The sequence below is a fragment of the Enoplosus armatus genome, chromosome 8, assembly GCF_043641665.1.
Source record: "Enoplosus armatus isolate fEnoArm2 chromosome 8, fEnoArm2.hap1, whole genome shotgun sequence".
In the NCBI taxonomy this organism is placed as follows: domain Eukaryota; kingdom Metazoa; phylum Chordata; class Actinopteri; order Centrarchiformes; family Enoplosidae; genus Enoplosus; species Enoplosus armatus.
Window position 1 is genome coordinate 16008264 of NC_092187.1, and position 11762 is coordinate 16020025.

The 11762-nt window shown below is 42.1% G+C and overlaps 1 protein-coding gene across 1 annotated transcript in view; it reads right to left on the reverse strand.

The window, feature by feature from the left end:
* Positions 1 to 11555, reverse strand: part of slc2a4rg (SLC2A4 regulator) — a 33168-nt gene extending 21613 nt beyond the window's left edge. The window contains exons 1-2 of the mRNA XM_070910595.1: positions 11109 to 11555; positions 9399 to 9634 (exon numbers count right to left, since the gene is read on the reverse strand). Of these exons, the coding sequence (XP_070766696.1) occupies positions 9399 to 9634; positions 11109 to 11378 (506 nt within the window). The 5' untranslated portion in view covers positions 11379 to 11555. The remainder of the gene's footprint in view (positions 1 to 9398; positions 9635 to 11108) is intronic.
* Positions 11556 to 11762: the final 207 nt, after the last annotated feature.

Sequence of the window (11762 nt, forward strand, 5' to 3'; positions counted from 1 at the left end):
AATAAGACGAATGGAGGCAATTAAGGCACATCATGGAAACACTAGAGAGAAGATGATGTTAAAACAGAGCGTCTACCTACAGACATCTGGGAGAGACAGAGAGCTGCTCCTCCATGAGACATCTGAGAGGATATTAATCCCTGACTCCTTTCCTGGACCAGACAGCTAGTTTTTTTTGCGTTTACAAACATGTTGAAATATGATGGCCAAGTTTCACAAAATGGAATGAGAATGCCTGCTAGTTGGACGCAACAGGCCGATCTCCCTGTGAGAATTGTGCCTTTTCTAACGAGGCCAAACCCAGGCAATGGTCACATTGGGGCAGACTCTTCCTCCTGAACAGACAAACAGACAGATGGGGGAGCTTGCCAGACACAGCTAGCAGCCCTGGCCCAGGAAAAGTCATGCCTTGTGAGGCTGTGAAGTGTTTTTCTGTCGAACAGTCAGGCCCGTCTACAGCCAAGACTCTTCACTCTCACACTCGTGGACACACACAACCAAATACACACAGATTCTGTTTACTGACGATTGCAAAATCTTAAATTGCTGACTTAGGAAATGTTATATTAATGCAACAAATGTTTGTGTATTAATGGCACACATTGGCAAGGTCTATAGCATGAAAGTCTGAACACCTACAGTTCCATGGCAACTGGGCAAATTCAATCTGCTGATGATGACGGTGTAATATGGTCAGAAAGTGCAGAATAAGTGAGTAAGTGAACCTTTAGCTGAGACTGTTTTGTTAGCTGGTGTTCCAAAGGTCACAAATGAACTGTCACAATTCAAAGTGTCTATCTAAATTTTATGCAATAAATCACTGGCTAATGTAGCAACCTCACCAATTGCATTCATCTTTGATCTTTATTGATCTTAAACATCAACAGCTAGAAAGTAACTAATTAGGGCAGCTACAGTAGTTAGGTGGGCTTAAAGGCTGGGTAATACTGTTTGGACAGTAGACAGGAGGCTTGCGTAAAGCTAGTGAGGCTTCAGAGGCTTATAATAGATCCAGCTTCAGAAATACCAACATACCACTACACCTCATTCATTCACACACACAAGACATGCAGACATGCACGTACTTGGCACTTCAAGTCCCCTTTGGTGCATCTACATTCTCTAGTAAATCTGGTCAAATGTAAGGGAGCTGACATGAGCCCCCCCCCCCCATTAATGAGGGCTGAAGTGAAACCAGAGACAGAGACAGCTGCTCAGCATGCCTATAAAATGTATAATATTCCCTGGTCCCCCTATACTCATATAAGTACATAGATGCCCTTACTTTTCCCTGTTTCACTTCCCCTTTTTCTCTGTCTTAATCTGACTAATCTTTAAAGGACAATATTGTTGTCACTTAGTTATAGCCCATCTACTATACTACCAACATCATATCTATACCGTATAGAAAATACAAATACAAAAATACAAAAAAAAGAAAACACTTGTTTGCTGTAGACCCAAAACAAGACCGCAAATAAAAAGACATGAATGTGTCGATCAAATCTGCAGGGCAACGTGTTCATAAGGGATTTTGTCATGTCTTTCTGTGGATCATGTCACATGACTGACGGCAAGCACAGCATAAAGAGTTGAACTGATATAACGGTACTAGTGTGAAGTGAATAATTACAACAACGGAAATTTTGATGAAGCCAATTAAGTTGCATGTTTTTTTATGATGGACTATCTAGAACGGGCAGCAAATGTATTCCTCTGAAAGTAGGACAGCGAGCTCTGATATCTTAATGCTACACCAGCCGTAGTAATTTGAAGGAGATTTTTAAATTTGCTGATATTATCCTTTAGGTTGCCTATGCACTTCCCTTTCTCTCTCTTTGTCTCTGTGTTTCTCCCACCCTTGCTCTTCCATCTTCTCCTCATGGTGTAATTATGGTGAACAAAACACAGTGTAAACACAAGCCAGTATACATATTGTGACCATGGTGTTGATTCTTGGTCCAAACCAGATTGGGGCAGATCGGACAAGAGCGAGGAAAAGCTGTTAGACAAGAGACTGAGAGATCAGCCTTGCCCTCTGCATAAATCACAACAACACAAACCTCATGAAATATGTCAGGCTCGAAGGAACTTCACCAATGTCTATTGCATATCAACCAAACAACAAGAAAAAAAAAAGTGCACATTTCCTTTGGATGAAAAACAAGCGTGGGTGGAAATGCAGCCGATCAGAGGAGTGCGAATTACCACATTGTGAAAATCCCTCAGTATTCCCATGCCCTGGAACAGCTACATGAGTTTCTGGGGTTATTTGGGCAGTGGCCGGGGGCTCTGCTCTGCACCTGACTGGACAGCCTCACACACTCAATGCTTTGTGCAGTGGCATGTTGGTGCTGGAAGCCACCACCGCTACGATTAAGCAGGGATACTTTCTACCTCTTCCCAAGCCGGAAATCTCCACGTTATCTTGGCAGCAGTCAAAGGAGTCCAGGGGTGTGTGTCTGCGTCTGTTTAAAGCGACTACTCGGCTCAAAGAACCTCTCTTGCCTAAAACACCTTTAAACACCTATTTACAATCACAGGTTTTTAGACTTAGAATTTTAACTTTTCTCCTCAGTCTTTTTTAAAGGACCTGTGGATGCCCCACATATATACTAAACAACAGGATTGGTGAGGTTTAGCCAACCAAAAAGGGATGTGAAAATCTATCTTTATCTTTATAAACAAGTTTATAGCTACAGGGAGGAGACCACAGATCCCAAGCTAATGGGTGAAAAAACAAACACTGTGCACATAAAGCAAGAAGCTGTCAACCTCTCCTCTCTCTCTCTGTATTACTCCACAAAGAGAGCTCATGAACATCAGATACAGCCATGCACATAAGGAGTCACCTAAAGTACGTAATTCTGGAGGTTTGTCTTTGTGCATATGGCTATAGTCGACGTATGTGTTAACATTGCTGGCTGACTCAGCACGGCATAGTAAGTGCTTTGATGCATGATGCAATACCCAGGAGGTGTCAGGAGAACAGTGTTATTAGCAGAGCTGTGTTAAATGAAACCTGACTACCTCACTACGGGTGCAGATTGAATGTGTGTGCGAACTGCATGCATGTAGGTGAGAGAGAGCGAAAGGCAAAATAGGTTTTAAAAAAAATAATGAAAGCACACAAATCTGCTCACTTGTAGAGCTGCTTGATCGATTGTCTTGTCCTTCAGCACCATTCGTTTGAGGGCACGAGTCATCATCCCAGCCCACACAGCTCTATTGTTAAGGACGTGCAAGTCTACACACACACACACACACACTTAAGGACACACACAGAGCATAGGGGGTTTCTACGAGCTTATGAGGAACTAAGCCCACTGGTTCTAGCAGCATGGGTGTGGCATGCTGTTTAAAGTAGTTTATTCAAGCTGAATCTTTGAAATGTATTTGAATGAAGTTGCTATAGTAGTGCTTTGGGCCTTTTATTCACACTTTGATTTACCCAATGCCTTGCAGGCCCAGGCATTTTGAAAGGTCAATGCTCACATTATTTAACTGTGTCAACACAAAATCAATTGGATTGCCAGAAGTGCAGTACAGCTCTCCTCCACAACTAAACTAAAAGACAGGGCTGTCGATAATACTTTAATTACAAGCGAGAGTGCAGACTTCTGATGTTCCTCAGGATGCAGTCAGAAACCTCAGCCAGCACTGCATGTCCTGTTACTGCCATAGTGAGGTGAAGGTCGTCTTGATGTCTCATGGGTTACTGATGTAGCAAAGGGTTGTTATCATATTTGAAAATGATAAACATATAAACTACATAAAACTCTAAAATGGCTAGATATTTATTGGAAAAAAAGCTGCCTGAATGAGAAAGGTATTTTAGACATTTCCTAACAGAGAAAGAAGACTAAAATAACTTTCCTACCAGAGAAAGAGAAGAAAAGGCATATTCAACTAAATGCTGAGTGGTTGTTAAAAAGTCAAAAGACATTAAAACAGATGCAGGATACTCAGCTCTGCACAGTACAAAGTGTTAGGCGTTTCTCAGGCTTCTCTCTGTTTGCAGTCTGGACTGAATTTCACTGCTTGTCATCAGCAGACTGGGATGACTTATGATATGACTTATGAGTTGCGCAAGACACTGTGTTTGTGTGTGTGTGTGTGTGTGTGTGTGTGTGTGTGTGTGTGTATGTGAGGATATTTATAAGTGAAGTGATTGAGAGCAGAAGAACACTAAACCCATGAAACTAAGGGCTTACAGAACATTTTACTTTACTTTAAAGGGCGTACTCTCAGCCACCAAGGACCTGGTTTTGGAATCTATTTGCATATTCACTGGCTCATTACATAGTACATTCAGAAAATTTTCCTGCTGTGTTGTGCCAATTAATCTGCCACAGTGACAAGCAATAAAACAGGAAAAAATTAGCTTTGTCGTTACAATCTACAGTTAATGTATAATTGTAATGTATAATTACATTGTCTAATCAGTCTGTGTGGTTTTAAGAAAAATTGAGATTTGAACTTGCTAAACAGTGAAGTAATATTTCTAACCAAAATCAACCCTTGGCTTGTCAGTGTAATGTCTGCGGATCTGCGATTTCAGTGCCAATAGAAACATTGAGAACATTCCAGTGATGAGTATGCTAACATTTTTCTACCTTATGAATGGATACAGTGACTGAAAAGTGGTGGAAATTAAACAATATCACATACATGCTGAAGATGTGTGTTTGAGTGTTTTAGATAGAAAGAGACACATGGTAAAGACAAACACATGACAGACAGATTAGAACTGACATTATTTTCTCTAGGAGTAAGGAATAATCTTTCCTGGCAGAGAGATACTCTGCATTGTTCAGAGGGCTTCATCTCCTCTGGATTTGAATAGGATTAACCGGTTGTCCTTCAGACAAAAGAGCAGAGGGCAAGAGGCCAAGAGAAACGGAAAATATGATGTATGGAACAGATAAAACTCATAAAAAGGGAGGCAGACATTTTACAAAGCAGAAAAAAGTTGCTACATCTCAGGCGAAAAACCATGGAGCAATTTTGTCTTTTACTGTATAAACTGTGCATTAAAATATAACTGTTGGAGCTCAGCGTCACCACTGAGAAAGCTTTATAAACAACACCAGCAAAGTCTGACTTCACTGTCATGAACTTTTTAGGCACTTTTATGAGCATGTCAATGACTCAAAGACAGAGGGGGAAGAATGTCAAGGGAGTGATAATAGTTGCATGAAAGATCAAGAAACGTTGTGGGAGGGATATGACGAAAGATGAGAAAGGTGGGAGAGGCTGGCGGACTGACGGGAAAGGCACAGAGCAGCTGCTGGTTGGTATGAGGACTGGGGTAGGACAGAAAGAACTGATTGAAGAGAGGGGAAAGACAGTTGACTGTGGCATCTCCAAATGCTACTGAGGCAGAGCAGCAGGCCTTATGTAAGTGTCTATTAGTGTGGGTGAGCAAGCGATAAAACATTTTACTGCAGCAGTGCCAGAGCTGCACAACAGGAGTTTCCTTCCCTCTTGATAAGTGTTTCTTTCTCTCCCTGTCCCTAAAGCATCCTGCTGGAGGACAGATGTACAGTATACAACCAACATATACACTACTAGACATGAAAAAGTATGTGAAGGTTCATAATGTAACATATATATTGACGCATGATATTTTGGAGCCACTTCTAACTCTGTGATGCATTACTTTTGCAATAGAGCAGACTGTTTGCAGAAAACATTCCTTCATGCCTCCTACTCTCCTCCTCACTTATGAAACAGATTTTGCCTCTATTCTTCACTGTATAACAGCCGATGATTTACACACACTTCATGTTTCACCCATTAGCCAGAGAGTCTTCCAGAGGCCTTCATTAGTGAATGATTCAGAGCCAGCCGCAGAGCTGCACCCTGAAAGGGCAGATTAAATAAAAATACTTTGATACTAGATCCTCACTCCTCCATACACCTCAAAGTCAGGAGACAGTAAAGCTGCAATGTTAGATGATGAGTTGTCTGCTACAATCTTCTGTGGTTATAATTTGTCTATGCAGCACATAACCCAGATCCTGAGGCTGACCTGGCAGACGTGACAGATGCCTGCTCGTGTCCTGATCTGACCATCCCCTCTCACATGACTCCATTCATTGAGGATGACCTTTCACCCCTGCCTGTGTCAGTGCAAGAGCCTTAACCACTTGTGGTCTGGAAGGGACAAAATAAAAATGCTAAGAGGACGGATGAAAATGCTGCATCAAATTTGGGAGGAATTTTGCAAAAAATGATAATACTGACATGCTAAACATATATTCTATGCAAATATGGTTTATATGGAAATATAAAAGAAAACAACCACCTGAGAAGAAGCAGACTACTCCATGTCAGCAGTCTGGATGTGGGTTAGACATCCCAGACAAGAGTGGGGGCGGGTAGCTGTTCCTCTGACTCTGACCTTCAACAACCGGCTGTAATGTCTCCTTTGGGAGAAGAGGACGGGTGGTGGGGTGGTCGGAGGGGGGTGGAGAGGTGGTGGACGATGCTCCAGCCTGCCGGTCTGCCTGCCTTGCCTAAACCCTCCTGGTGACTCGTACCAGACTGAGTCAAAGACAGGGCAGTAATTATGTACAGAGCCGCCACCACCACTGCAGTTGGTTACTCTGGTGTCTTGTTTATGCGGAATCAGTGTTTTCTATTCATGGTACCCCACTGTGGTGACAGTGTACCTGACCAAGGACAGATAAGAAAGAAAAGCTTTTCACATCAAAACAAAACGCCCCCTCCCCTCTTCATTTCGTCAGACCTCTTTTTTTTTGTTCATTCAAACGGTCCTTTGTTCCGTTATCAGTGCGCTGGATCCCATGCTGATGAGTATTGACAGGTAAAACGAGGTCTGCTTTAGGGTGTGAGTGACTTAATCAGAGACAGAACAAGGAAAAGAGAGAGAGACACACATGCACACTATAGAGGCAAGATTGACAAGAAGGAGTGTTTAAATACATACAGCGTAAGTTTGAATGCGTTTAGATGAATATGCACATGTGTGAGCCAGTGAATGTATTGGTTCCTCCTCTTTCTTCCAGCAAGATCTTTGCCCAGGCTTGTCTAAAGGGTTGTGACCTACTTTGCATCATTTGCAAACTGACAAGACAAGGTGTGAAAGCACTAAGTTGTATCTGAGAAACAATATGCAACTGATACAGTAGTTAATGTAAAACACACAGAGGGGAGCAACAGCTTTATAGCTAAGGTCTCTTTAAACATATTTAATCCTGTAGCACAATGTCAGTATTACCCAAACTGGTAAATGCAAATTAATGGTTTTGTTGACATTATCCAAAGCAGGGCACAGAATACAGCAAATGCACAATGGGTCACACCCACATACTGGGATGACAAGCACAACCTTGCCACTGTGACCATTACTTGGAGAAAAATAGGTGCCTCGCACTGTAATCCAAAAGTGTATCAGTGTAGTACAACTACATAACTTTGTGAAACCACTGTTCACACCGAATTACCTTTAGTGGATTCACATCGCAACTACAGTACATTTTCAAATTGCTCTCATAAATTTGTGATGAATACCACATGCACATACATCTGGATTGCAGACAGAGCTGGGGTGAGCTCTGTTCACCAAAGAGACTGAATACTAAAACGGTTTAAACCAAAATGTGAATAGAAAAGCAGAAAGCTGCTTGTTTCATGGTGAGAGAGGAGAGAAGAGCTTCTTGTCACCAACTGCAAAACAAAAGCCAATTTGAGCAGGGTAAAGACAGGGAGTTAATCTGAAAGGTCAATGGAGCAACAAAGAGGCCTGGCTAATATGACCACACAGTTATATAATGTTATGCAACCTCTTTTAGCGGCTGTGTAGTGTCAACTCAGAGTTTGTTATTGTGGTAGCAGTGTGCTGAGATAGCCATCAACATGCTGTGGAAAAGAGATGTTTAAAATCTGGTAAAGACCTGGGCTGAGAGGTAAGAACAGCCACTTTGTTGTCTGTAGTGGGCATACACACTCGAGCATGCACTCACAAGAAGCAGGCACATCACCCTGGTTTAAAAGCATGTTCACTCTTGCATGATCCCCAGAGAGACTCCCTCACATCATATATGACCAGCGGCACGAGAAGTTCATGTGATGATGAGAGAAAGAAGCAAAGAAGTGTGGTGTTTAAACCCGCAAATCCCTACTACTATCAAGCACATTGTTGTGTTGGTGGACTTTAATCAGTTTACAATCTATGTTCAGTATTATAATATGTATTTTTACAGAGGCTCAGAAAAAAAGTCCTCATGTTTCTATGCAGATTTAATGAAGAGCTGCTCAGCTTTTAGACTGTACTGTACTGCCACCGGGCATTTTGTTAATGTGTAAGCGCCGCCTGACAGACAGACAGCGTCTTGGCAGCGACAGTAACCAATAGCTATGTAAAATGAAGGAATGAGCGCTTAGGCACCGCCTACAGCCTCTCCCAGTTCTCTTTACAGTTGCATAGACCCTTATCAGTGCATTGGGATCGTCCCTGGACGCATTTTAGGCTTCTTCTGTGTGAAACAGTCTGTATGTGCATGTAGGACAATCAAAAAATGTCCTGAGTGCAAATTAGCATGTGTCTGTGTTTGGAAATGATGTGGAACAATGGTAGCAAAAATTCACCGCACTATACATGAAACATCAAACAAAACAGTCAAAGCTCATCTTTCTGCCTGACACACAGTGGGCACATCACACTGATACTTCCACTAGCCTGGCCTGTCTAAAGAGGGTCAACAGGGATAGCACTGAATTGGACACAGTCAAGCAAGACACTGAGACGCCTGATTAATACTGACTTTCCCAAATGCAGTTTATTTATCAATAAACAACACCAACTGTAACTATTGCATTATTTCTCTCTCTTTTCATTCTGTCAAGTCATTGGGCAATCCTGGCCCTCGTCTCCAGCTCTGGCTCTCTCAGGGCATATTTCGAAACTATTCTGGATGGAACACCAAACATGTGGTCAGTTGACCAGTACGCCCCCACACCATTCATGCCCAAACCGCTGTGCAGTTGTAGCCAGAGGCTGAATTCCACTTCTAGTCAAGACTCTGTTAAGGAATACAAGTTTGGAGTAGAGTATGAAAAGTGCCTATGTTGATTATTTTTATTACCTCAAATTCAGTGTAAAATAAGCTCCTGGACTGAACTGAATAGAAACAAGAGCCTTGCACACAAAATATAGCTGATAGTTAACAATGTACCAGAATCCAAAGGGGTTGATTATACATCTGTCAAAAGCTCATGTTTAGGCGCCAAGACAAAGTTTAAATCACATCAAATGACAGTATTGCTTGGAAGTGTTGTCCCCTTCACTTAACATGCAACACTGTGAATAAAACCAAATATGAAGATACAACAGGGGTTCTTGAGTGTAGATGTCATCAGTCTCTCTGTACCTGTTTCTGGGGACAGGGATGTGAGAGGACGGGAGGGGTTGTCTCTCTGTTGGTGGTATGTGCCGCCCTTGCGCTGCCCTGAAGTTGTTGGCCAGCTCTGCCTGTTTCCCTGGGTTCCTGATGTCCAAGTGCATGAAGCCGCCTGGCAACTGCCCGTTTATGCCTGGGCAGTGAGTAGGACTGGCCCTCTTCAGGATCCCAGTGGAACCAGTGTCTTTTTGGTCCCCCAGGCCAGTCTAGAAAATAAAGCAGTGACACATTAAAGTCGATGTATCATTTTGAAGCTTCACAAGTGAAATTAGATGACTTTGCATGACTTTGTTTTTTAAATGATAGATTTCGAATTTGATGGATCACAGAAACCCTGAAGTGAATTCATCAGCATGGCAGTGTTTATTGGGGTTCAACTAGTTCAAATCATAGCAGAAAAGGAAAGCCACTTCTTAAATCTTTCCTCTGAGTGTGATGGAGGAGGTTACAGCTATCATATTATATTTTTATTGACTGACTGATTGAATGACTTGCTCTGTATGTAAAAGTCACGGGAAACCTTAAATGAGAAATATGATCATAAAAAAATAGGCTTCAACTTACAATTATTTTCATTATCTATTAATCTTCTGATTATTATATATGTATGTGTGTATTATATGTCTTTTATATGTCCATGAATCTATAAAATGTTTATAAAATTTGTGAAAAAATTCCTAATTTCTTTGTGCCCACAGTGATTTCTTCAGCTTGTTTTTTATGAACAACTGTCCAAAAGCTAAAGATATTTAATTTACTATCAGGTATGACTAAGAAAAGCAGCAAATTTGACTAATTGATAATCGACTAATTGCAGCTCTAAAAAATGTTCCTTCAAATATAAATTAACAAAATCTACAATGAAGCTTATCTAACTGCCATTATCACACTGCCATTTTGAAATAAATAGGCACAGCAATTCACTGAACTTATTTGAATAAAATGCTATCTGATCCATTTCAAAGGCAGGTGTGGCAATTCGCCATCTATGCATATTTGATGTTGCAGGTTCAATTAGTAACTATATGACATGATTAAATTACTGACCCTGCAAAGGGAAACACACACACGGGCCACTAAATCCTGAAAATGCAATGCAAAAACGTACATGCAATGCAATTCAGCATCGGAGAAAAAAAAGAAAAATATATCACATGCCTGCAAACAACAACAAAAGTACCATTACTAGTTGAGTGGTTTGAGAGGAGCAAGTAGCCGGGCCGTGCTGTGCAGCCAGGAAGCCCTGGCTGAAGCTCCACCCTAAAGTTATGGGGGAGGGGGTATGGCTAATAGTTTGAAGTCCCTGCCCCCCTTTTCTGTAAACTTTGTACACAAAATGAGCCGCCATTTAAAGCAGCTTTGATACGACGAAATTGCCTACGAAGAACGTTGACAGCAGTAGGTGAAATTACTGATACAAAAAGTGGGTTAAGAGTTATAAAGGTGGCACTCAATACACAATATACAGTGGTTACAGTCTCGTGTGAGCTTCACGGTCGCATATTTTAACCGTTAAAACGCAATAACGGCGTGAGACCGGTGCAAGTTCTCATTATACAGCGTAATGACAGGTTAACGTTACACGCTTGTTATTATCTGTGTTGTAACTTGGGCGTACAGTTGGCTTTACCGGCTAATGGAGTCGTGCGCACACACTTAACACGGATAAACGGCACTTACTTTTTCCAAGTCGTGCAATATTCGACCACCCGGAGAAAGTCCGTTCCCTTTAGTAGAGGTTATCTCGCTTTTAACCTCCGCCGCTGAGCCGCCGTCCATTACAAATTTGTAAAGGACGGGCCCGTTTGTGTACGCCGGTATGGGACCGTTTGCCTCCACCATGGGGACCCGGGTGTCGCGGAGCACGGAGCGGCCTGCCCGGCAGTTAAAATCCGCACCACCGACCCTTGTCCCAACCGCCGGCTTCTCCAAAATATATCTGGAATCCATATTTAGACAGGTCGAGTGGAGACTAAAGAAAGAAAACCAGCTTTCTATAGATTTTAGTGCAAATTGCTGGAGTTTGATACATTTATCAGGATTGTCGCGAGTGTCTGTGTCGTAACTTCTAACCTAGTCTACATGTAAAGTTTTCCACCATCGCCGCCACCACCACTACCCAGGATATCCAAAAAGCCGCCCGGTCAGGAGGATAAAAGATTGTTTTGCCTCTTTCCTCCAAAAGAATGCCACGCCCCCTATACTTCACTCCTATTGGTCCGCTGCATACATAAACATTACACTTTGGCACGCGTCCACAGCGAGGCGGCCTCTGATTGGCCAGTTTGACGGTGTCAATCATTTGTTTTTCTAATCCAAGTAATGTGGGTGGAA